The sequence below is a fragment of the Empidonax traillii genome, unplaced genomic scaffold, assembly GCF_003031625.1.
Source record: "Empidonax traillii isolate 1590-97213 ecotype Southwest subspecies unplaced genomic scaffold, ASM303162v1 scaffold144:size1428860, whole genome shotgun sequence".
Classification (NCBI taxonomy): domain Eukaryota; kingdom Metazoa; phylum Chordata; class Aves; order Passeriformes; family Tyrannidae; genus Empidonax; species Empidonax traillii.
The window spans coordinates 1,154,375-1,181,139 of NW_020955337.1; the positions used below are offsets into that span (position 1 = coordinate 1,154,375).

The window sequence follows — 26,765 nt, forward strand, 5'->3', positions numbered from 1 at the left end:
GCGCTCAGCCGAGCCGTGCGGCGGGCAGACCCGGACCGCCCCTGCGGTAGCGGGGCAGGGGCCGGCGCCGGGCGTGCGAGTCCCGCTCGCCGCCCACCCTCGGTGAGAGCAGGAGGAAGCCCCACGAAGAGGTTTTACTCCTTAAATTTGGTGGGAACAGCGATTTCACGTCATTTTAAGGAGAGTTAATAAAGCTACCCACGCCCGGCCCCGACCCAGCAAACAGTAACGCAGCCCGCAGGTAGAGAGGGTTTTGTGGTTTTATTTAAATCCCGTTACAGAGCAAGACACCGCCCGGCAGCGCAGAGAGCGGCGCGACCCTCGCCCCGTGTGTCCCGCAGCCTCTGCTGGTGGCCCAGGGGAGGCCACCGGGTCATGGACCGCCCCGAACCCGAGAATTTCACCAGGCGAACTACATTAAACAAACACTGACCCGAAATGAAGCTACGCCCCGCTCCTATTAGCCAGGGACTGAAAAAGAATGGAAACGCAACTTTTGCCTCCCTTTTTAAAGGGTGACTTCGTTATTTTCTATGCTGTGGCGGTCTTGAGAATCCTCAGCGCTCTCAAGTTTTTGGTTGCTGTTGTCGTCAGAAACCTCAGATGAAACGCGGACCTGGCTTTCCCTGCTTTCCGCGCTCGGGAGACTGTCCCCTATGACAGCAGACTTGCTATCATCGACTTCTGCCTCACGGCTGTCGAATTTCTGCCGGCTGTCGTTTTCCATGCTCCGGTCAGGCTGATTGCTGTCCTGCTCGCTGCTGTCATGTCCGTGGCTCTTGTCAGACCATTCCACGCTGATGGCATGCTTCTCCAGGGAGCGTCGGGAAGCAGAATCCTCCCGGGAGGACCCTGCTCGCTGGCTGTCTGCATCCAGGTCGCTCTCATCTTCCTCAGTGGCATCATACATGAGCTGTGTTAGAGAGCAAAGCAAGAGCCACTGTCACTCCTGGGAAATTATCTATCAACAAGTGCTGCCCTACTGCACTAAAGCTGTTCGGGCTGAGGGGACACTCCAAGCTTTCATAATACATCTCTGCCTGGAAACACTAACTTTTCTGGAGTTACATTACCTTTTCACATTATGAGAAACCAGTGTTTGATCCTGTCCTCAGATTTCATATGTGCAAGTACATCATTGCAGTATTGCACACTTTGCAGCAGCAGGCTACAGTCTTGCCTTGGCACCACCAACACCCCCTGATTTGGGGTATACAGAGAAGGGAAAATACATTCCTTTGCTTATGCCTACTTTCCCCCCACCGATTTTTCTCAAAGCTGACTCCCATAAAATGACATGTCCATCTTCAAGTTCACCACCCATTTCCAAAAACATGGGTACCACTGCTCAGTGCTGTTTACCTTTTTTGCAGCTTTGCGGAGCTTGATATACTTCACCAGTGCGGCTTTTGCCTTCATCCTGTAGGCCACGCTGTCGCCTCTGCCGGCGTTGTCTCCCCGGGTGAAAGGGAATGGAGGGAATGGTACAGTTACTGGAATGTCTGTGGGAAAACCTGTGACAACCTCATCGGATTCATCTGTGTCATTGGAATCATTATCATCGTCGTCGTCGTTGTCGTCCACATCTTCATGGCTCTTGCTTGACACATCAGGAAAGTGCTGGAAAACATTTATTATGCATCAGGCAAATGAACACAGATGTGAGATGTGCAGACTGGTATCTGTCCTGCTAGCCCAGGGCTTATGCAGCGTTGAGGAGCTATGTGCAGGCATTTCTCTGAATTCACCTCACCCTGCCTAAGGAGGAGATGCTATTTAGGGAGAGATGCTAGTGCAAGAACTGCACTTGAATGAGGAAAATGAGTGTTGCTACACACTGGCTGCCCTGTAGCACCCAATTGACATTTTGTCGTTCAAAACACTTACTGGTTCCACTGGGACATCCACGCTTTCTTCTGAGGAGTAAAGGGTCTGAAAGCAACATAAAACTCCCTATTAGTATGAAAAGGCACATAAGGTAGAGATGATCAGCATGCTGACTATTGTTTAAGCACTTGTACATCTTGGCCTGGAAAGATGATCTGCTTTCTCTTCCAGTTAGCTGCTCATACCTGCTGAGGTGAATCCAGGTCGGTCTGTGGGCGCTGCTGACTCTCCCAAGACTGAGAATTCACGTGGCCGTGGTGATACCTGTGCAAGTCATGGCCCCTGGGGTCCTTTGAGAGAAAATAAAGGGAAGGAGGTGCAGGTTAGTCCACAAAGGATTGGGCAAAGCTGCCTGCATCACAACCTCTGTTTTCAGGCAGATGTGGCATCTGCAATACATACTCATTTTGCACAGGATGTGCCCTCAGCTATTCAGTAGGAAGAGGACTCAGAACAAGGCATGGTCCCAGATGAACATTATACCCAAACAAAATAATATAGAAGATGTGCCTCTTCCGTTGGCAGAGCCTGGGGAATTTCAGGTCAGTTTTTCCACCTTGTTTTTGTTGAGTGGAATTTGAAGTTATATCTAACAATTATTGTTTCTGCTAATTCTCGGGTCCTTTTCCCAAGGGTGATTTATCTCCCTCATCATGAAGACTCTAAACTAAATGCAGTAGCTGATTCTCAGAGAAAATAATTGATTTTACATGGGTAGCAGCCGGCAATGGAGTATAAATCAAATAGCTACGCACAAAATTAATACAGTTTATTTACATCGCTCCAAAGAATCATGGGAATTGTATTGGAGTGTTCTTCTAACACCAAGTACTGTCATCTGATCCACACTAACAAATGTGGATTGTAGTAGTTGTGCCGTACTACAGTCCTTTTCTCTTCTTAACTGTCAACTAACACATTTTTCATTAAGAAAAAAGGTTTCCAGTGCTGGTCTAGAGATAGAACTAATGAAAGTCCTCAACCAGGACACCTGACACAAGAAAAAGTCTATGAAACTGGCTCCTAACAGCCAGGTGAGGACATGCCCTGCAAGCATCTACAATCATAAAACAAGTACCAGAAAATATGTATTAGAGGAAACAAACAAAATAAATTCAAAAAGTATTTATTAAAGAAAATTAAAAGAAAGACAAAAGGAGCTTACATATTTTTCTTCGGAGCTGGCAGAAGTGGCATGCTGCTTGGATTTATTCACCTTGAAGGGAGAAAAGAAAAAGCATTTATCAGTATTTCTCACTAGTATGCAAAGAAAATAACACTAGTGACTGCTGATCCACATTTGTGATTTACTCACTGGCCATGCAGCGGTGATGCTGATAAGGCATAAAGACAGAACTACCACCTTCATTGCGATGTTTTACCTAGAAAATAATTTGGAACAATGAGTCAACCAGGTAAAGTACCACAAAAATGCCATAGGCTTTTCTTTTTTCCCAGTGTACTTCACTGTGCTGAGAACAGCTCCCTGCTATGGATTCAACCTGCCCATGCTAGTTTTTTTTCATTTGTCATCCATTACCACCACATCCCTAGACAGTTTATCATGACTTAGCTATTCAAAAGCTACAAGAGTTTTTAAGAGGTTCTGAGAAGAGCTGAGCAGTGGTGAGAATAGCCACATTGAGAAGGTGAACTGAATCCTGTCACCTAATGACTTGCACAGACAAAGGAAAAGCTTTGTGAGAGACAAAGTATTATAAATATCAGCTTTGGTTTATCTTCATTCATTTAACATATTTTTTTCTCAGAAGAGACAGGATAAAGCACATTCAGCTTGGATTCTTCTGTCAGTTATGTTAAAACCAGTTTTCAGGGTTATTGAGTTTCTGAGTAAAGTCAGAAACTCAATATGAGTTTCTATAAACATAAACTGCTTTTATTGATAGATCTCTATTTCCCCCTCCAGAAGTTTGAATGAAATAACCTGTGTTTCCAAACAAGAGATAAAGTGAACTATCTGCTCACATTGCAGTTTTAACAATTTAATACATGACTGATTCCTGCTGAAATTAGGAGAATGCTGAGCTACAGTAAATTTTAGTGCTTACAGACCAGTTTCCAGGATAAGGAATATCCCTGAGTAATTAAACCAATTCACTGATGAACAAGAGTAATTTAGAACTTTGGTAAATCATAGCACGAAAGAAAAGCTACTTAGGACATATTTAAAATGCATTAGTAAGGCTGGCCCTGAGACAGGATACTCTACTAGAGGTATTACAATTTCAAGTTACACAGAGAAGGACGAGTGTCCCATCCATTCAGGATTGTGCAGCACAAACTGTGAGCCTGCCAGAAGAAACAAGCACACTGCCAGGCAGTGGTTTCATGAGGGAGAAAGCTTTCTGTGTTCAAGCACGAGCTTTGAGTTTCCAGCACATGATTCAGTGGCAGAGTTCTCAGTAACCTCCTCCTGACATCTATAAGCACACAGGTTTAAAATTGTCATTATGTATAATACCTTGAATTGCTGAAACAACCTTGCTCCTATAAAAGCACACCTTTTCCCACAGAGAAATATCAAATGTCCCTGCCCAGTGAAGCAATTTTCAAAGATCTCCTGCTCAATGTTTCCTTGACTAAAGCTGCAGACAGATTAGCACGTCAGGTAAAAAAAACCCAAAAATTACCTTTTCTGATGCTGGAGGAGTCAGCTGCAGCAAGAGCACTCCTAGTGATCCCAGCAGCAGTTCCAGTCAGTTGGCTTCCAGAAGCTCTGGCTTTCTCCCCTTGTCCCCTGACTGCCTGACATCTCTGACCTTCGGGAATTTAAACCCTGTCCCAAGCACAGCCACCAATCCCCATGTGGCGGAAAAAGATGAGGTCATGAGGCTCCTGGCCGCCGTCCTGCCCACGTTCTCCTACACTTCCTCTTTGGCTTTGTGGCTTTTGAAGCAAACAAAAACTACTCTATGGTTAAAACATTACTTATGGGCAAGATCATTAACCAGCAGGTCTGTTGAATGCACAGCAGTTGGTATCGTGTAGGAGGGCTTCGGGGCACATCTGTCCTCCTTTTGTGAAAAGGCAGAGCCCAGTTTCCCAGAAGTCTTTTGTGTCCTACTCTGTAGGGGGTAGGAATATGTAATGTGAGTAGGAAGAAAGAAATATGAACATAAAATTAACCAAAAATGTGTTAATGCTTCCACAAAGTTGTAGATTTGCTCTCCAGGGCATACATGGTGCAATGGGAATTGCAAATACAGTGAAGAATATGGCCTTTTGCATTTTTTTTTTTTGGTCTGACCTGGATAAAATAGAGTTAATAGTATTAGTTGTCTCAATAGGCATCCTGCATCCAGAAACTTGTTTGTGAAGATATACAAGAGGCAGTAATAGTCTAACTAAAAAAGATTTGATTATAATAAATTCTCACTTCTATCCATTTTTGTCTCTTCTTGCTCCTTTCTTTGGTCAACTTGAAAAACAAAAACAAAAACCCCTCAACCAACCAACCAACCAACCAACCAAACAAACAAACAAAAAAACAAACAAAAAATAAAAAAAAAGGGAGGAGGAAAGCAGCTATAGCTCCAGCTTGAGAAGTGCCATGACTAGCATTGGAAATCAAGGGATATCATGGTATGAAATTCCATGTCTGCTAGGGAGCATTGCATTGGCCCTGCTGATAGGTGACAGTTCTATTCTGGTAGTGCCTCTCTTGGATGGCTCTTTGGAGAGGCATCAGCTGGGATGTGTGGTAAGGCTCTGAGACCCTCTTCCATTTGGTGTTTCTTTAAAATGGCAATGAGGTGTCATTCAAACACAAGGCAACATCCCAAACAGCCCTTTCAGAAGGCAGAATATTTATAACTGTTTCAAAGCAGTTATCTTTCTCCTCATCTCTGATACCCAGCTAATGTTCGCTGTGTCCTTAGTCAAGCAGACAACAGACACCTTGTTGTATCAGCCCCTGTTACCAGTTATCCTGTGCTTATTAGCACTGTGGCATGTTTAGAAACATCATGAGAAACATACTGAGTTAGCTCAGCACCTCACATGATCACACAGACCTAGCTAATTATATTTTTGAGCTGAGATCAGCAGCAGCTGGAAGTTCAACTTAGTTTACTTAATAGAGTATTCTAATATCCTAGAAGGAGAATTGGATATAAAGATAGTATATAGCATATCATCAGTAGTTCTGCATGTAAGGATCCATCTGAATGAGAACTATCCTGGCTTTTATTTTTGGAGCTATGTGACCATTATTATATACTAACTCAGGAAAGACTTTTCAACCAACAGAAGCCTTCAGTAACTGGGATTTCAGCAGCATGATCTTCTTCAGCTTTAGCCAGCTTTACCATCCTCCATCATAGTGCTCCTGGAAACCAGTTAGTTTACTGAAGCTCTTGAATGCAGATACAAGACTCAAGCTGTAAGTGAGTGCTCTTTGGAAGTTTCGCGTTGAGCAGCATCACAGAATAGCTGATACTATTCCTTAGTTACCAGGACAGCTTTAGAAAGCCACTGTTGTTGACTCCCAGGAACCCCAAGTTCAGGCCCTTAGGTAGCCAAGTACCTTTAATCCCAAACACCAGTCCATCAGTAACAAACTACTTCCATCTGACAGAGCAAGAAACTGATAGAGAGTAAAGCTTGGTGGCTCACACAGTTGAATGTGGGTTGAATGGGTGTGCTGGGTCCTCTTCTCCTGTCCACACCCTGGATCAAATTTTAAGCCTTAAAAACCTACTTTCCCTACAAACCATTCATCAAGAGATGCAGAACTGAAAAACAACATATGCTGACAGATCCTCTAGAGCTGTTTTCTGGCCAAAACCAGCTCTTGCAGTCTGCATAATGGCATATTACTGTCTATCAGACATGTAAACAACCTGTTCCACCAAGTTCAGCAGCAGTTATCAGTTGTGCTGATGGAGCCACTAGAAACACAGTCTTCCTGCAGTTTGTTAAAGACCTTCCTGTACAAGTCAATTATCACTGTGGCTTTTCAAGGCAAATGTTTTGTGAGTACCTGGAACACTTGACTCCTAGCAGAGACTCTGTGTGACCCCCAGGGAGCTGTTTCTGGCAAACAACTGATATTTCCAATGTGCTGGGAGATGACAGTGTTTTTGAGTATGCTGCCAAAGCTATATGGTTGATTTTGTAAGAGCTAAGAAACAACACTGGTGTTTTGCAGTAACCCAGAAGCAGGATGCGAAGCGACAGTTATTACTAAATGGCTTAATTTCATGCAAGATTAGCCAGTACAGAGCTGTAGTAAATTTAGCACTTGTCTCATGCCCGTCATTATGTGGTTTTTCATCCTGCAAATCATTTCGTCTAGCTGAGAAATCCTTTACCTTGGTAGGGGGTAATGCTTCATATCCTGTCAGAGATAAGGAAAAAGCAGGGCAGAAAGTGCAAAACTTTCACCATTTTCACTTCCCACATTAAAATGCCTAATTCTGGCAATTCAGCGTGGCTGCTGGTGGCACAGCAGAAGCAACTTGCTTGACTTTGTACAGGTGGGAGGGTACATGATTTCAGCTTTCAAGAGCCGTCAGGGTCTGTGTGGAGCATGGCTGTGACAGGCTGTAATTTGTTGCGTGTAGGTGACATTTTCTACTTGGCTATCCTGTCAAACAAAGCTTTTGACCACAATGTCTTCCATCTCGGGCAGTGTAGGAAACATGTGGTTAGGTTGCTGTTTCATGTTGTCCAGAAGCTGTATCAGTGCCTCCCTGTGCAACTTCCAACACCTACCTAAGATCCTGAGCCAAGACATCAGCGCGATGCCCAGTGATATCTCTGGCTGGCATGGAAAATCCCAGCCTGCCTGCAGTGACCTGTAACTCTCAGTCTTTCAGGACAGCTGTCTTTTGTTTAGTTTTGTTTACCAAAAAACAAGTCTAGAGGTCGACCAGAGCACCAGCATCTAGATGGCAAAGACTAAGACTGGGAGAGAGAGGTTAATTTCTTCAGTAGCATTAAGAGTCTTATCAAGTACTGTTTTATAACTAGAATATCCCAAAGAAAAGCAGATATAGAAAACACAGGTTTCTGTGAGAGACAGATGAAAAGCAAAACCTTCTTGCATTGCCACCATAAAATTCTCCTTGGAAACTCAAGTGTGTCAGCCAATATAATACACCCCCCAAAGCCCTTACATTTTCCCAATTAAGGCTTCAAAAGCAGTGAAAGACTTACATTCAGCAGTTGGTAGACCTCAAAAAAAAAAAACCCCTTCCGCCTCTGAAACAGGCTACACAGACCACCACAGTGTTTGTGTCCAGGCCTAGGAGAGTAGTTGGTATGCAGAAGGGATATGGGTGTCAGACCTGTTTGATAAAGAAATTGCCACAGCGATTTGCTCCTTATGTGTGCGAGCAGGACACCCTGATAACACGTGCTTTGCAGCACAGCTGTGTATCTTTTGCTTTGCAACACTTAAAGCAATAAAAGGATTTATAGTACCTCGGTTTCCCACAGCCAACACTAGTAGTTCCTGGAGGAGTTGCAGAACTAGGCATGTCCCTGAGCTAGAGCTGCAGTAGGTGATTTATTGGGACAGAACAGAGGCTTTCTGGGAAACAATCCCACCATAAGCTGACAGAGTGTTAGAAAGTGCCAGTGTCTGACACACAGCACAGTCTTTTGGTCTGTCCTTATCTCCCTCTCCATAAAGAGAGCCCACTCACTTATCTGATTTCTGAGACTAGTTGCTACCTGTTCACATTTTCAAATGCTGTTTTCAGCTTTGGAAAGTGAAAAAAAAAAAAAAAGATTTTGAGAAACTGCTGTACAGCTGTGGCCCACAAATCCCGGAGGCTGAACATCCCCAGTCAGATCCCAACTTTCAGAGGCAAGTGGCTGCTCCGGCTGCAGCATAAATACAGTCCAGCTGTCTGTAACTTGCTAAAATGGGGCCCTACTGATGTTTCCTCCCTTGAGTGTTACAGCCAACTAGAAAAAATAATTTTTCCAGATCTTTTTTCTTTCCTGTTGAAATTCATGTGTTTTAATACTGAAGTCGGTGTAGCAGCAGGAATTAAACCAGCACAGAAACATTAGGTTACTTTTAGGTCATCAAAGTGTGAAGACCAGTGTGAAGAACAAAGCACCAGATATTTCAGTGCTGGGTTTGTGGCTGTGGCTCAGCTCTGAATTGACAGAAAAAGAATAACATTTGTTTCAACTGGAAAATAATAAACACAATAGTAGTCTGAACTACAATTAGAAACAAAACCAAAGAAAGAATATATGGAGTACATCATGTTTTCATAACTGCCATTTTGTAATGTATGTAACCCTAGAAAAGCAATTTTTTGAGAACAAGGGGAGAGATTTTCCCATCCCAATGGGAGCTGAGCTCAGTCTGTTGTCTCTAAAGCTGAACACTGCTGCAGAGATAACGCTCCAGGATGAAGGAAAGCATGCAAGGTGTGTGTGCCTAAATCCTCTATATGCTCATAGGCAAGTTTTCCAGCTCAGGTCTCACAGTGTTAGTGCTGAGGGTAATTCGATGGTAGGAAACAGATTTACAAAACATTGCTTTTTAGACAAGCATTGCAAAAACTTTGTGACAAGTTGTTTCCCTCTCCCCCTTGCTTAGTTTTCTGTTTCCTATTCTACTGCAAAATTTTCTCCTCACACTGAGAAAGGACACTAATGGAAACATCTGAATATGCAGAATGGGTATGGAAATGGGTATGGAAAGAACAGCATCTTCTTGCTCTACATTGTGAAACTGGTGGAAAGTCACAAGATGCCTGTTCTCCCTAGTGCAGGGACTTTTGGTAGGGCACCACAGGAATGATTTTGCACACCCCTCTGCTTGCATCTTCACTAAGCTCTTCTGGTAAAGCACCCCTTCGCTGCAAGAAACAGAATGAGATGGCAGAGAAGAGTCAGACAGGGAAGATGATGGACCAACTCCTCTGCACTCACTGCTTCTGTGTATAACTGAGATGAGCATGACAGAGTCCTAACTGTGTCCTGGGAATCCTTGTCACACAGAAGCCTTGATTTTGCATTCCACATATACCATGTTGAGCCCATGTCATGTTTCCACACACAGCCACACGTGGATCACAGCACGAGGAGCAGAGAGAGTCCAAGAAGGGTTGTTACCAATCCCAGAGACAAACCTTTCTCAAGGCACACTTTCTGAGTGTCTCCTGGAAGAGGCCAGTGCAAAACAGATCATTTGGAGAGGTGCCGGGCATTACGCAACACAGGATTCCTCCCTGCATATCTGTGGTTATCTGTATACAAAGCATCTTTTCTGCAGCCTGCCCTGACTTTTCTATCTCCAGAAAGTCTTGGGAAGGTGAAGCATGTGCTGTACAAGCAGTGCAGGACTGCTAGTATGGGTTGTGACCCTGTCAACAAACCTGACCTCAGACACAGGCTTGGCTGTGTACCAGAAACCTTTCAGATCTCACGTGGCTTCAGGTTTTGTTGTGAGCAGTTTTCTTAACTCTCAGTCCAAAACCATTGTGGTCTGAGGTGGGACAGATGCAGAACTGAGTCAGTGTGAAAGCAAACACATCCCAGGCACTGTGTACCAGGCTGTGGAAACCCTGCTGGTAAAGTGGGAGGAAAAACCCATCTACGTGGGCCTGGTGAAGGGAAATTAAAGAGTTAGGGACTGGACTTGGGGAGGAAATAGTTTGGCCAAGAAGCTGATTTGATTTTGTGGGGAAACCAAAAATCAGCAGGCTCGGGTCAAGGCCTCTGCTGTCTTGACTGAGTCATGGGCAGATTCCTCACAGCTTGCTCAAGCTCGGAGGGGATGAGGCTGTTTACACTCTAAGCCTATCCAAGCAGGAGCTCTGCAGGAATCACGCTTCATTGCAGCAATAATCATTTTGGCTCTGGCTTGGAAAGCCAGGACATCTCCTGCATGTCAGTATACTTCATTTAATTAGCATTGGGGTAGCCACCTCTTGTTCAACAAGCAATAAATGTGCCAATGGAACACCAGAAATTTTTCCTTATGTTTTGCATATTGAATTTTTTTAAACTTGAAGGGTTTATCTGTGAAACGGGAAGTAGTTTAAACTCACACCTGACAGGTATTACCATCAGCAAGTCAAAGGGGATGTTTTCTTAAAATGTATAATTTTTTTAAAGTAAAAAGGGTAAATTGATATACTGAATAGTTACATGATGCATAATACAAGTGTCTGAGAAAAAGTAAAAAGGTTTCTTTTCCTTAGAAAGGTATTGGCCCCCTCCCGCCCACCCCATGTTCAGTCAGTTTTGTTTTCTTTCTTGGCCTCCCTTTTAGCAGGACTGGAATGCAAAAATATTTCATTTTGGAAAATACCAGTGTGCTATCTGCAAAATCGGCAGCTCATGTACACAGGACAGGTGCCCTTAATCTCCAAATTTGTGATGTTCTGGACCAGCCAGTCTCTGACCCTGCTCAGCGCCAAGGACTAGCAGCCCAGCAGCCTGGGATAAAAGGGAACTGCCCAGAGGCACACTGAGCTTGGGCAGCCAGGAGGACAGACAGCTTGCTAGGTACAGGAGCACAGCAACAGACACAGTTTGGCAAGTCCCTCCTTTGCTTACCAGCTCTCTTTGGAAGGGAGCTGCCCTTTTGGAAATACACACTTGGGAGATAATCACATCCAGATTTAGGAAATAACATTTTGCACATAATTCATACTGGCTGCCTAGACAGATTATTGGTTGAGCATGCAGCTGTAAATTTAGCAGAATAAATGGCAAACTGTGGTAGGCATATGGATGCGAAGCAGGAAGCAAACTGCAGCTATACATTAACTGTAGGAAAGGAAAGCCAAAGAAGCTGGGTTAATCAGCAGGCTCTAAAGCAAACAGTAAGAAGGGGCAGGTGACAGGGCAACTAACTCTGGAGCATATGCAGCATTAGGGCTCTTTGCATTAGGAAGAACATTACCAGTCAATAAATAACAAGCCAGCACTGCTGTTCTGCTCACTGAGTCTTGTTTATCACAAAGAAGTCAAATGACTTCTCCTCACCCATGGAAAATGTGAATACAGAGGACGACGAGCAATTTTGGGAAGCAACATCCGTTCTGTATGGAGAAACTTGATCTGCTATACTCAAAATAACTGATGTTGAAACACAGACTAGATCTCATGTAAGCAATCAATGAGACAAGATGAGGAAGCTGGAGTGTGTGTTGGAGCTGTGTCAATCAGGCAGCAAGGGCAGTAACAGGGCAGAGACGTGTGGGATGAACCAGGTTGGAAAATGCAGATCTAAGGAGGCAAGTTGTCAGCAGGTAACTTTGTGCCCTCAGCAGGGCTGAAAAGCATTTCTGATGGCACCCAGTCCCTGAATAAAGCACTGTAGGATCTCTGGCACTTCTACCTTCATTGGTGCTGATGCAGTCACATCCCATAGGAATCAGTCTGCCTGAGCCCTTACAGGATACTCCCATCCCTGACATGTCCTACTTCTCCTCTACCCTTATAGTGCAGGCAATTGTATATTGACACAGCCACATTATCCAGGCTCCTTGGGTGTGCTAAACCAGGGAAAAAGGACAACAATAAAAACTACAACAAAAACCAGAGCTGGCTGCAGGTCAGCGTTCAGCCAGTAAAGCTGCATCAATAAATCACTTCTGCAGAATGGGATCTTCTGCATTCACCTTTTGCAAAAAGAAGCTGACTTCCCCTGGGACGGGCTTTGGTACAGCGAGACACTGCAGTGTTTGGCTCCATGCACAGGGTGGCTAGAATTCTACTGACTGAACATTCAAGGCATAGTTCCATCCCAGGCTGAAAATCTGATCAGAGCAGACTTTCTGTACTCTCCTTGGCTCAGTCATAGCAATACACACACACACACAAACGCGCATATATGTTAACATACGTACATACCTACCTACAATTAATATTGTAGATTCCATTTTCAGGATCAAATGGAATTCTGGAGTTCTGAGTCACACAAAACCCCCTTAAAAATAACAGCAAAAGAGAGTGCTGGACCATGGCAAGTCCCAGTGAGATCAGTCCTAGTCCCCTGTTTCACGCTTACATAAAGACAGAAAGAGGAGGGCTTAATTTCAACAAATATCCAACAAATATCTTTTTCCCCTCTGCTCCAGGCAAAGAAGCCAGGCTGACACACTGGGCATTTTTAGGTATATCTTTCAGTCTTTCAGATCAGCTGATTCATTCATCTACCTATTTTCTAGGAAGTTGATGACATGACAGCAAGCAGTGTAACACAGCTTCAGTCCCATTTGACACAGATTTCTACAAGAGGAAGTACAGGACCAAGCATCAGAGCAAGGGTGACAGCAGTTGGGATATCCAGGGGGTATTAACCATGGCTCTCTTTTGGACAGTGCCAGGAGTGTCATTGCTGGGATATAACACTGCTGCTTTACAGGCAAGTTACAAGACATGCTCACTGGCTTGTCAGGAGGTCTTAAGATCATAGGAATACTGTAGATTTTCCAATTTTAAGTAAAAAACTAGTACCATCAAAATAATAAGAAATGCCGACTGTCATAGAAAGAATTTTTTTAAGAAGTCTTTAATTTATCTTCATGTCTACCATACCTGCCCTTCTCACAATGATGTTATAGCATGTGACTATAATAATTTTCAGCAAAAATAACATTCATTATAGCTCTGATCTTGCAAAGCCACTGTATGGCCACAAACTTTCCCTTAGCAATTATACAGTTATCGGGTCCGGTTATTGAGTAAAGACTATTGAAAATATTTTTTTTTTAAAGGAGGCAACTCTAAGCCTTGATGCAATAAGATTTTGCTCATTTAGTTTATCATCTCCTGTCTTGATGGTGCTCCCACAGATGCCTAAGAGATACCAAAAGCTGACTCTGAACTCCAATTACACTAGCATTTCTTCTAACACATTGTTTTCCCATCATTATTGCCATGGAAATCAAGGAAAAATACAGAGGCAAAATAGAAAAGAAAATAAATTAACCTGGCCAAGTAATTGCATTCCCTGGCTGTAGGTTTTAAACATCTTTAACAGGAAGTCTTCCCCATAGATTTCAGTAGAAAACAGCTATACGTGCACATACACAAGATTGCACACTGGAGGCTGGGAGAGAGGGCAGCTTTTTTTATTTACGTGGGCTTACACAGATGCTGCAAATTGAAGCTTAAAACAGCAGGGGTTCTCCCCTTTCACCACCATATGGCCTGCTGACAATTAGCCTGTCTGCTCGGGCTCCTTTTCTTCCCTATTCCATCCCTGCTTAGCAATTAACATGGGCAAAAGCAAGCCCGTGTGCTCCCTCCCTACATGTTGGAACAGCTGCTTGGGCTATCCAGGGGGTTACCCAGAAGATCTTTCCTGGAAAACCAACAACTCTACCAGGCCTGAACTTGTAATACAGACTAGAAGAGTCCATCGCCTCAGTGTACAGATGATACATACCAGACAGTGAGGATTTGTGGATTTTAAAAGCTAAAACAGACCATCTTTTACTCTGACCCACTGCACAAATCAGGCTGGAGGACAAACTTCAGACACTACTGAGCTTATCAGCTTGCATTTGGCCAAATGCAATTATTCCTCCTGAACTAGGATTATTCTGTATTAAAGCTATTTTCCGTAAAGTCACATTGATGAACACTAGCTACACCACCCATTTGTAACTCTAAAAATTAAATTACGCACAGGCTTTGGCTTTCCCATTGCTTTTTTTTTCTGGGTAAAAGATTATTTTGGCTATTTACACAATTCAGCCATGTATAAACACAGCAGCCTAGCCCACAATTATCAGTTTTATTCCAGCCCTCCCAGTGCTGATATTTACAACTCGTATTCTGATTTTAACTGAGATAACCCTGATGGCAGTGCTGGTGAGGTTTTTCCAGCACCCTTATGCTCCCATCTGGGAAAACCTCCCCAGAGCACTGGCTTGCCACCCTGCTCCAGTTTCAGACTTTGCTGGCCAAGAAGTCTGCTTTATTGTACGGCAAACCTATCTGTAACTTCTAGGGAAACAGGAGCTTCCACAACTCAGTTAGGCTCTGTGCACATCTCCTGGCTTTCTGGAAATAAGATTTTTCCTCCCAGTGATCAACTCTGAAAGATGGTCAAAGTAGCTGAAGCAGTGGTGGAAAATGGATTAGAAACACACAGGCATTAAAAAAGCTAGAAAGTAGTTCTGGAAGTGACCAGTGACAACATCTGTCCATTTTCCTTTCTCAGTGTAATTCTTTGTGCAGTTTATTTGGCTCTTACTCTCCAGAAAATCTCGTCCTCAACATAGGCCCTACTCTAATATGCAGCAGGGTGGAAATTAGGCTTTCCAATGAAAACAGCCATTGGTTTATTTGTTTGGATTTTTATTTCAACACACTGATCTCCCTATGGCCATTCTAGGAAAGCGCAAGAGAAATATTTCTTCTGCAAAATGTAATTAACATAGTTTTCTTCCCGTTGTGAAGTATAACGGCAAATACAAACTGACACATGGGCGTGGAGTTATTTTGGGTGATGGTTTGTGCAGCAAAATACTGTGACGAGGTTGGTTTGTCAAACTGAAGGCAGGGCAGACGTCTCTCTCCCTTCCTGTTTAAGCCAGTGGTCTGGGAAGGGCTGCCGTAACCCATAATGACGGTTAGCTCACCAAAAGCAACTTGTTTCCCCCAATCTCTAAATGCAGTTTTCCAAAGGCTGAACATATGCCAGAACATGCACTTGCTTTGTGTCAGTCCTGTGTGACATGGCGAACCCTGGGCTAATCTCAAATTATATTAAAATTTACATTAAAAATTCTCTATTCTGGTAAACCTGCTGCCTTCCAGTACCTGAAGGGAGCCTACAAGAAATCTGGAGAGGAATTTCTTATAAAATGTAGTAGTGATAGGACAAGGGGGAATGGTTTTAAACTGACAGAGGGCAGGTTTAGATCAGATATTAGGGAGAGATTCTTTACTGTGAGGTGGTGAAGCACTGGCACAGGTTGCCCAGAGAAGTTGCGGATGCCGCATCCCTGAAGTGTTCAAGGCCAGGTTGGATGGGGCCCTGAGCAACCTGGTCTAGTGGAATGTGTCCCTGCCCATGGCAGGGGGGATTGGATCTAGGTGATCTTTAAGGTCCCTTCCAACCCCCAAACCATTTTATGATTCCATATACTTTCTCATACAGAACTCACACAAAGGTGTGGAATATTCCTTCAAAGAAATCAGTCAAACTTTCCACTGCAAAAGCATTTCCTAACTTCCTAAGGACTTGGCCAAACATGGGACCTTTTTCACATTTCACCGTGTATTTGCAATTGCTCTTTGGGTGGCAAAGCACTGAAACCTGCTGAGCCCCAGGAGCTGTTGATAGAAATGGAGTGTGGCACAACGTGGCTGTAGGGCTGCAGCCTAGGGAAGCACTGGTGAGGCACCTCCTGGCTGGAGGTCACTTTACACAGATGGGTAATTGCCTGCAACGTGTCCTCACACGCAAAACGTATAATCCAAGATGGAAACGGAGGACTGAAATAACAAACGATTTGCTCTTGCCTGCTCTCCAGACAAGGTCAATCATTAAACATAAATGAGAAACTACATTCTCTCAGTGAAAAGCCTCACTCGTGTAAGTAGGCATTCACTTAATGAACTTGTTGGTATCTTGTTGGAGATGGGTTTTGTAGCTTTTTATTTTATAAACAACATAATTGTAGTGAAAAAACAGTTTGTGTTGTAGGTGATTTTTAGGCAGAAAATCCTCGTCGAGCTGAAGCCTCAGTTGTTACCATGTTGCGAGTGGTTGCCATGGTCTGCATGCAGAGGAGCCAGTGTCAGCTACCATTGGACAGTTCATAGCACCACGACAGCTCAGCCAATCCCTGGTCATACCCTGTTGCTGTCTCGTCCCCTTATGCATATGCATTTAATCCCTACCTATCAATGTAAGTGGATTTGCATGCTCCACCTCCTTTCCAGCATCTTCCCCGACCTAGCCCTATAAAACCCACCATTTTGTCTCAATAAAGGCAGCTCAGCCACATCAGCCTTGGCCTCAGGGAGATCAGCTTTGGCTGTTCAGGTTTTCACATACTATGTCGTGTGTCTTTCTCCTAAGCGTGCGGCCAGGGTGAACCTAACCTGTTAGCCACTGCCTGTTGCCCTCTCTACATTATTTACAGGCTAGGCAAGAACCCCGAGCTGGTCTGTCCCACTCTCAAAACTGTGACAGTATCTGGCCTCAAATAGTCATTATTATAAATCTTTCTGAGGCAGAAACCTTGAAAAACATCAACTACTTTCTACCTTATCTTCTTCATTTACTGCAGAAATATGCAAGTAAATACTCTGGCTTCCATCCATAAGACCAGAGGCTGCAGCACAAGTGACATGGACTGAATAAACCACTGGGCAAAATCAGGCAACACATCACACAAGCAAACTTCTCACATCCCAGGTAGTTAGGTGAAGTGAAACAAGGCTGGTCTGGCAGGAATTACATAGGAACAAAATCCATTTGCCTGAGGTCTGCTCTCCCCTGTCACTTGGACAGAGCAGTGCACTGCTGTGCCCTCTCCTCTCTCTGCAGAATCTGTCTGGCTGTCCCTCTGTGCTGTCAGGGGCCCAGGGGTTCCAGGCAGACCTGCACATCTTGATGAGAAATGTGACGAGTCTTCAGAAGCAGCCAGACTGTCCCTGCCCAGAGAGGTGGCAAAGTGACCTAGGGACATGAAATGGTGCTCCTTCCAACAGTCAAGGCATATAATATGAGGAATAAACAAGAGGAGTTAGAGATGTACGTGCCAACAGGGCTGTGATATTATTGGCATCACAAAGACTTGTTGGGATGACTCCTGGAAGGAAGAATACAGGCTCTTTACGAAGGACAAGCAGGGGGAGATAGGAAGGGTGTGTTCCCCTCTACATCAGTGATCAGCTGGAGGGCATGGAGCGTTTCCTGGGGATGGATGAGCTGACCAAGAGCTTAGGAGTATTAAAGAGAGAGCAGGGACAGGTGACATAGTGGGGTCTGCAACACGCTGCTTGACCAGGAAGACAGAGTGGATGAGGGTCCCTGCAGCAGGTAGAACCTACCTCACATTCGCAAGCCCTGGTCATCATGGGGGACTTCAACAACTCCAATATCTCTCGGAGAGACAGCACAGGAGGGCATAAGCAATCCAGGAAGTTCTTGGAATGCATTGATAACTTCCTTCTCCAGATGATAGAGGATCCAACAAGGAGAGGTGTTATGCTGTACCTTGTTCTCACCAACAAGAATGGGCTGGTGGAGAATGTGAAGCTCAAGGGCAGCCTTGGCTGCAGTGACCATGAGGCAGGGGAGTTCCAGATCCAAAGGGCAATGAGGAGAACGCTCAGCAAACTCACTGTCCGGGACTTCAGGAGAGCAATCTGTGGCCTCTTCAGGGATCTGCTAGGTGGAATACCATGGGATAAAGCCCTGCAGGGAAGAGGGGCCCAAGAAAGCTGGTTAATATTCTAAGCTCAGGAGTAATGCATCCCAACAAAGAAGGAGTCAGGCAAAAATGCCAAGTGGTCTGCGTGGATGAACAGGATGTTCCTAGGCAAACTAAAATACAGAAAGGAAGCCTATGGAGAGTGGAGGCAGGAACAGGTAGTCTGTGAGGAAAAGGGGGGATGGCTTTAAACAGAGGGTAGCTTTAGATTGGATATGAGGAAGAAATTCTTTACTGTGAGGGTGGTGAGGCCTTGGCACAGGTTGCCCAGAGAAATTGTGGAAGCCCCATTCCTGGAAGCGTTCAAGGCCAAGTTGGATGGGGCTTTGAGCAACCTGGTCTAGTGAACAGTGTCCTTGCCTATGGCAGAGGGTTTGAACTAGATGATCTTTAAAGTCTCTTCCAACCCAAACCATTCTATGATTCTGAGTTAGAAGGTTATAGCAGCAACCATGATTAAACACAAGTGGTGTATGCACACTTCTAGGTATCAGAAGATATCTAGATACCTGTCAGAAGGTATTCCAGGAAGGTGTTTATTAAGAAGGGAAGTTGGACATAAGATTAAATATTTTGCTTTCCAGGTAATCGTACAAGGCCACTTGACAAAACTAGAAAACCTTCTTGAATCAAATTCTTGCTGAAAGCCTATGGCAGGTCTAGCCTTGCATCAGGAGCAGATGTCAGGCACAGAGATGCAGAGACTGTTTCTCTCCACAGCCAATGCACAGCCCTACTATCAGGGGGCTGCTGCTGTATGCAGATGCCCTCTTGCCCCCTCCAGTTCTGGCCACCTGTGACTGGACAAGTGCCAGTGAGCTGTGCACAGCCTGAGGGGCCAGACACGTTTCACTCTTTGTCTGCCAGCACAAACCTGCAAGGAAAATCTAGTCACAAGCCTGTAAGTCACTTCCTTAGCCTCACTCATGAGTCACCAAATCCTAAACCAGCCCCATTACTTGGCAAGGCTTCAAGGTTCCTGCTGCATTTTGCACGGACTCAAGCAGGGTGCTGACAGCAGAGTTGGCCTAGGTGGTCCTTGCCTGGGCAAATGGATAAGACAGGCAAGCAAGTTCAAGGAGGGTGAGGGTGCTGGTCACAATCTCGGGTGATTTAGCCTTCACCCGAGACTGAGAGCGATCACTGGGATTGCCGTAGGGTGACAATCATGAACACTTCTCCCCATGACCAGTCGGGATGTACAAAAAGACTTGGGGGGTTTCTTAAGGAAAAATCAAGCAGGGAAAGGCACAGAGAATTTGTCAGGCCAATCACCGAGCCAGCCAACTCACAGGGAGGTGGTTTAAACCAACCACTGTGTGCATGTGCCAGTGCAAGGGTTCTGCCTCGTGCACCCCCCATCTGTGGGCTCTGTTTGCTTGAAGCCTGTTGAAAGTACACATCTCTCAGACCAAATACCTGCTACATCTGCAGGCTTTGGAGAATCAACGTGGCTGTCAGAAGGAGCTGAGGTCCAAATTGCCCCTTTGTGTTTCAAACACAAGGAAATGCACATGAATTCTGAGTAACTCGAGAGCTGTCACAGACTGCTTTGTTTCAGTAACATGTACGGCTTTTAAACTGGGATTTTCCAGCAGCCTTCCAGTGCCAGCCTGGTGATTTATGAATCATATTCTGTCTCTCACATGAGAATCAATCCCTGCAGCAAAGGGTATTAAAGCTCTCTGTTTCTCACTGGCTATTGGGAATATTTTGCAAACCCTGAGAAGTAGAACAGCTGTTCTGAAAGCCTGATGGAGCAATTCCATGTCAAAGCTCTGCACACCTCTGCCTCCTGAGTCTACCATCCTTAGGAAGGAGTCCCCTTCCTTTCCCCAATACAATGTCATGGATAAGGCCCTGACATGAAGCTGTGTACTGGTCACTTTTTGTCCCTGACAGCATGCTCTTTGAACAAGAGAGAAACCAAGTTTAGTATCAGCTACTGCTGAGGCTTTTGTACCATGAGGCTGAAGTATTATATTGCTGTCATTAAAAATCCAGAGATTTGATCTCACTGATGTCCTAATGCATACCTTGTTAACTTATTCTCATTTTCCTGGTTAGTCATGAACTCTCAAACTGCATTCATGCCTTTAAACAAACAGGATTTTCAGGGATTAAGTGTGGTGTGCAGCTTGAAGCTGCCAAACCCGGCTAGTACCTTCCCCTTCCATTAGGTGTGCCAGAGCAGGCTGCCCAGACAGCAAGACCCAGGACAGTGCCTGCCCACAGACCTCGGTCCCTGGGGCATCAGTGCCTTGATTTTGTCATCCTGGAAGCGGATGCAGCGGCCAGTGCAGAGAGGGTGAAAACTTCTCCCCCACCACAAAACTGCCGGATGAGACAGACACCCCCCAGTTCCCCTCCACATCCCTATGTGGAGAAACACAAGCCCACACCCCAACAAACACCTCCACCTACCAACTCGGGGGAAGTTTCTACAGCTCTGCAACCCCAGGCCCAGGCACTGTTTGAGCTGCATGGAGAAAAGGCCCAGTTTTGTTTTTCCAGTGACCATAGCGATGCTCTGCTCTTTCCTGGGGTCTGCCTTTTTGTTTTAAGTGGCCCAGAGCCAGGTAGCATTAGTTAAATGACAGCCAAACAGTTCTGGTATAGCCCAATCCCTGTTAAAATCTTACTCCTGGCTCAGCGAACAGGAAGCTAAAACTCAAATACCTCCCTTGAGCACACCCCACAAAGCACCTTTTTTAGGACACACTGGTCAGGGTGGGCAGGACAGCATGGATGCAGAAGGAAGCATACAGGGCTTACAGAGAGAGGCTGTGCAGGGTGGCAGCAAGGAGTGGAGACATCCTGCACTGCTGGGAGAGGGCAAGAACACGTTAGACCTCGTGTATCGCAGCATCTCACCTTAACCACACTTAGTACCCCCCACAGCCCCACGTGGTGACTCAGGGAGAGGGCACCCGGGGGCGTCAGAAATCACTTTTTTTCCCGGGAGAAAGGCAAGAGTTTCCTGCCACTCGTTCATTTCCAGGAGCAGTTACTCACTGCTGGAAAGTGCTGAGAGCAGCTGTTGCCCAGTTCTTGCACTGAAAATCCCATCTTGCCCCCGGGCATGTGTCAGAGCTGTTTTCCAGTGACCAAAGGAAGCCCAGGAGAGCTGGGAGACTGCAGCAGTCATTGGGTCCAAACGAGGTGACAAAATCATCATCTGATTGTGACTCACGTCAAGTCACTTTGCTTCAGGCAATTAGCTTGGAGACCAACATACCTTCCTGTTAGTGATTTACCTCTGGAATATCTTAACCTTTGTGCATAGGAGCTGCCTGTAAAACCCAGGGAACCTGTCCAGGGAAAACCAGCCTGAAGGGTCCCTCTTTAGCTGCACTACAAGCTTCCTCCTGCTAAGTGGAGACAGGACCTATGCAAACTAACCTACAGGTCTTCAACATCCGACTTTCTCATCACCAGTGTAACAGTTATTTACTTTTGACAGGGGAACATTACACAACCATTCCTTTGCATTAATGATCATGATTCAGATGAATTAATAATAAACAGGAGTAAAGGCAAAGATTTTTCCAGGCATCAAATGAGACTCTGAGGAGATCTGTCAGGTCGTGGCAGCACTGGGTCTCTTGAGGTTTCCTCACAGCCTTCCCTGCAGCATCTTCCTTTCAATCCTGTTTTGGCTCATTTCAAGAAGAGGAAAACAAAGCTTGGAAGCATGAAAGAACCAGATACACTGAATAGGAGACTATTCCATAAAACTGATATCCAAGGAACTTCATTAAGGAATCCCTTGACCTCATTTGGCTGGGACTTTTGGGCAGTCAGAGCAAGGAGTTAGCACAAGTTTACTCAGCTTGGAGCGAGGAGGTGAGCACTGACAGAGGGCAGATCAGGAAAAAATGAAACACCAGAGTGGAAATGCATAGCAGAAAAGGCAAGGCAGGAGAAACAGCAGTGGAAAAAAAAGGGCTAAGGGGAAAAATGCCAATAGAGCAGAAAAGCCAGAAAGTTGGCAGAGGAGAAGGCTTGGAGCACAGGTAGCTGAGGAAACTGAGCTGGAAAAGGGTGACAGAAAGCAAAATATGAAAGAGGAATACGCTTCATAAGGCAGAGCTGGTTAGTCAGAGGCAAAACTTAAACAGAGGGAAAGAGTGTGACCCTGAACCTCCCTGTCCCCACCAGCACTACACAACCTTCTGCACAAGTCTGTGGCAATGGTCTGCCAGCGTCTATATCCTGCATCAACTCTGCTTTCATGAGTCTGATCACTTAATTAATACATTATCCTCAGGAAATCAGCTTGCAAGCCCTGCTTTAAAGCTTGGTGTGATCTGCATAAAAAATTTAAAGTGCAAACTTAACTGCCATTTATGGCACAAATCTTGGTGCTCATGCAGTGCTCTGAATTTTCGTAGCTTACCTAGTGGTGTCCCCACATGTACAGTGTTATCAGAACTCCACTCAAATACATGCCAACTGAAACTATTTTATCCCATTTCTCCCAAAGTGTTTTCCACACATGCCAGCACTCCCCCATCCTGCTCCCCTGCCTGTGCTGGAGCATCACCTCGTTTTTGCACAGCTCTTGGGGAACCACTTTGTGACAGGCTGCCAGTTTGAAAAGGAGCTATTTGCCACCACCCTCTGGGTGCTGGGTCCCAATCACTTCCTCATCCCCCCGCACAGACCACTTGTCTAGAGCGTAACTCATCTGTTTCTCCAGGAGAAGGCTGTGGGAAATGGTATTGAATTCTCTGGAGAAATCCAGGTAGACAATGCCCACCACTCTACCCACACTGACTGAGCTGGTTCCTTTGCTATAGAAGGAGATCAGGTTTGTCGAGCATGATTTGCCCCTGGTGAATTCATGCTTGCTTTTCCCAATCACATGCTTCGTTTTATTTGTGATAACCCCCAGGAGGATTAATTCCATAACTTTCACAGGGACTGAAGTACAACTGATGAGCCTAGAATTTCCTGGATTCTCCTCTAAGAATCATAGAATGATAGAATATGCTGAGTAGGAAGGAATAAATCAGGATCATTGAATCTAACTCCTGTCCCTGAGCAGGAAACCCCAAGAATGTCACTCCATCTTGTAGATGAGGTGACATAAGCCTTCTTCCAGCCTTCTGGGATGTCCCCTGATCTCTGTAACAAGGAGGGCTGCCTCTCAACATGGCCATCGAGTTCTCTTAGCACCCTTGGGTGGATATCGATCTGTAGAGGTCAAGCTCCTTAACAGAGCACACACCAATTCTTCCTCCACTGACACTGGTGTGTCTGTGCATCAATCTGGATTGCTGTTCCTGAGGTCTGGAGCCCAGCAATTCTGGTAAAGATGGAGGTGTTGAGAACCTCTGTCTTTTTAGCATTGCTGGTGACTAATTCACCTCTCCTCTTTAAGAGTGGGCCAGTATTTTCCTTCTATTTTTGCCTGTTGTTTATGTATCTGTAGAACCCTCTCGTGCAGTTTTTGACATTTCTGTTCAATTTCAATTCAAGCTGAGCTTTTGCTTTTCTCACTGCATCTCTGCTGTTTTTGTAGTAAGAAGAGATGCTCCTCAGCAAGGAAGTGGGATTATGACCTGACCAAGACAAACTGTGTTTAACATTTGATGGCTGATCCACATCACCACTTCTCGCAGCAGTATCCCCTGGTCTCAGCCAGACAATCATTACATGCTTTTGTTAGATTTCTATATATGCCCTTTTCTGTAAATTTAAAGAGGACCTTCCCTTCCAGTAAATTATAGTTTTCTTTTGGCTTTCACGCCAGTCTGCAGCTCATGTTTTCATGCAGTTTGAGTTGCTTGTGTTTGGCTTTTCCGAGACGCTGACTGCGGAGAAGGTTAAGCAGTTTAGTGGTCGAGTCGCTGGTACAAAAACAAACCTACAGATTTCTGGTCCAGAACACCAAAACAACACGCTATAGAGAAACAGCCCAGCTGGAGCCAAGTATACGTGCTATCGCATTACACACCCCTGGTGTTTATTTACAAAGCAAGCCAAGTCTGACTGCCATCCCTCCTTAAATGTGTACTTTTTGTGCCCAGAAATTGTCCCTGGATCAAGTTTCTGATGGGAGGAGGGTGTAAAGTAAGCCGTGTGTGCAGGACCTGCAGTCAGCAGGCTTCTCCAGCACGTCTTCCAAGGGGTGAAACGCAGGTGTGAAGGGCTTGCCCGCAGCTGCTGTGGGCCCTGAGGTACCTGAGACAACAGTGGGTTTTCAGCATCTCTGCCACGGGCAGAGTGGGAGCTTCAAAGTTTATTAGATAAAGTTTATTATTAGAGAAGCCCTCTCGTTGAGTTACGAGGTGAGGAAAGAAGCCCATTGCTTTCTAAACTCCTCCTCAGAGAGGATCCTACATACACCTGGATCCACTCTTAGACCCAGACTTTTCAGTGGTTTATGTCTGCCTTTATACAGCTTTATCCTGCAGGATTAAGGATGGCAAACCAAATGTGTTTATACAAATAAAAGGAATGATTTATTGAAATGGTTACAATAATGATAGTGATTTGGAAAAAAGAGTTTTTGTCAGAATTACTATATATGGATAGCTATAACTATCAATATAGTGCACTATTTTTTAAGCGATACTGAAGTAATTGTAATAAAACAATTGAAGTAATTATATTAAAGCTAGCAAAACAATTATTAAGTAGAGGTTGGTGTTACCATAGCAATGACCAGGGGCAAATCTCTTTTGCTCAGCCTTGAGGAGTAACCTTGAGGGGCATCCCCACTCAAGGGAGAAATTGTTACACATACTCTGAGAAAGAGTTTGTTAGGAGACCCTACCATTAAAAAGTTTGGGCTTTTAAAATATAAAGTGATTGACTGTCAGTCATATATATTTTTTTAGATTATGGGTTGTCACCTTAGTCAGCAAATATGTTTTGTTGTTGACAAAGGTGTTAGCAACTCTCTAGTTTCTTCTGCTCAACGCTCATGACTCTCAGTTTTGTATCAGGGCCTGCACGTCCTTGCTGCTCCCAGCCTCAGTCAGGGAGCCTCTATCTTGCATGTCCTCGTGGCGGGGTCTGAGGGTTTGGTCAAGCTGGTCTCAGCATTCTTCAACACTAAAACCAGCAGACCTCCTTCAGTTGATCTTGCCAATGATCAGGCGACTCTCTTTGTTGAGGATAAACTTGTAAGACAAATTTTGAGCTGCTGTATCTCCACTTAGACAGAGCGTGCTGCTACAACCTGTGCTGTGGCTTTCCTCCCAGAGAGTACATCCATCATCCCTCCTGGGGTACCTCAGTAGTCATCATAGGAGAAAACACCTTTCCAGGGACTTTGCAGCTTCACGCAGCTGCCCTGCACTTCATGGTACACCGGCCACAGCACTGCCCTAAACTGAGTCAGTGCCCCTTGAATTCCGTGGGAGCAAGTTTTGAACTGGAATGGTCCCAGGACTGTGAGGAGGAGGACTAGCAAGGGGAGGAAAGTAGTTGCAAAAATGGCCCAAAAAGGAGAATTTTCTCGAAGGGCTTGGGAACTTGATGTCAGTACCTGGAGTTGCATACTGAAGCCTCTGCTAGCTTTTTACAGTTTCACAGAAACCTGAACTGTCGCAGCCCGAGAGCGGAGGAGGAGATGAGCGACACGAGGGTTCGATGAATTGTTGTTAATTTATTAGCAGTTGGGATACTTCCAGGGAAAAATAATGGGGCTCCCGGGAAGCTGCGACACCCTCTGGGGACAAAATGTCGCTCTCCCCCCGAGGGAGAACAGAGGTTTTTATAGGTTTAGGGAAGAAGGGACTAGAACAAAGGGAGGAGTTCCATGAACGACAAGGGGTACAACCAATAAGAACCTTACAACCATAGCGCGCCATACTAATAACCAATAAGATAACAAGTTGCCTCAGCTATGCCCGCCTAAGCTGCGGCACTAGCTGACCTATCGTAGCTAACCGATTTTCAACCAATCAGAAACTTGCAATTCGTGAGGGGAATAAAATCTTATAATATAAATGTAACTCTTATAATAAATAATAAATACGTTAAATACTATTAAAACTGTCCATAAATATATGGATAAATAAAGCCCATGTCCGTGGCAATAAATAGAGAGTCGTTTTAGTATTTCTTGTAGGCTTCTTTCCATCGGTAAAAATCCTTTCTTCTCTGTGCCTCCGCATCTCCCCCTTTTTTATCTTTTTGAACGTAGATGGTCTCATAGTCCGGTGGGCTTGTTTGTACTTGTGCAACATTACCTTTTGGAAGACAGTACCTTTTGAAAATAGTAACTAAACATGACATTAAACATAACACAACTATGATTGAAATTAGAATTGAAACACAAACCAAAAGTATTTGCCTCGCCCAATTTGGAAGTGAAGGCCACTTCAGACCTTCGAATATGTCTGGAGTGTACCATTTGGGATCTTGCCTTAATTTAGAGACTAATTCGTGTATTGTATTGATGTTTGCCTGCATTGATTTTGAATGATCTGAAAAATTTAGACAGCACAGGTCAGTGAA

The 26,765-nt window shown here is 44.8% G+C and overlaps 1 protein-coding gene and 1 long non-coding RNA gene across 2 annotated transcripts; one reads left to right on the forward strand and one right to left on the reverse strand.

Annotated features, from left to right (window-relative positions):
* Positions 1 to 247: 247 nt before the first annotated feature.
* Positions 248 to 4,666, reverse strand: SPP1 (secreted phosphoprotein 1). The gene is made up of 7 exons (XM_027884382.1): positions 4,539 to 4,666; positions 3,203 to 3,269; positions 3,053 to 3,103; positions 2,073 to 2,177; positions 1,888 to 1,932; positions 1,363 to 1,620; positions 248 to 913 (listed from the first exon to the last, which is right to left on the reverse strand). Exons 2-7 carry the CDS (start codon positions 3,254 to 3,256, stop codon positions 509 to 511), a joined length of 918 nt encoding a protein of 305 aa, XP_027740183.1. The 5' UTR covers positions 3,257 to 3,269; positions 4,539 to 4,666; the 3' UTR covers positions 248 to 508.
* Positions 4,667 to 4,903: 237 nt separating this feature from the next.
* Positions 4,904 to 25,335, forward strand: LOC114057738. The gene is made up of 3 exons (XR_003571293.1): positions 4,904 to 5,321; positions 17,607 to 17,608; positions 25,322 to 25,335. It is a non-coding gene; the product is annotated as an uncharacterized LOC114057738 (long non-coding RNA).
* The last annotated feature ends 1,430 nt before the right edge of the window (positions 25,336 to 26,765 follow it).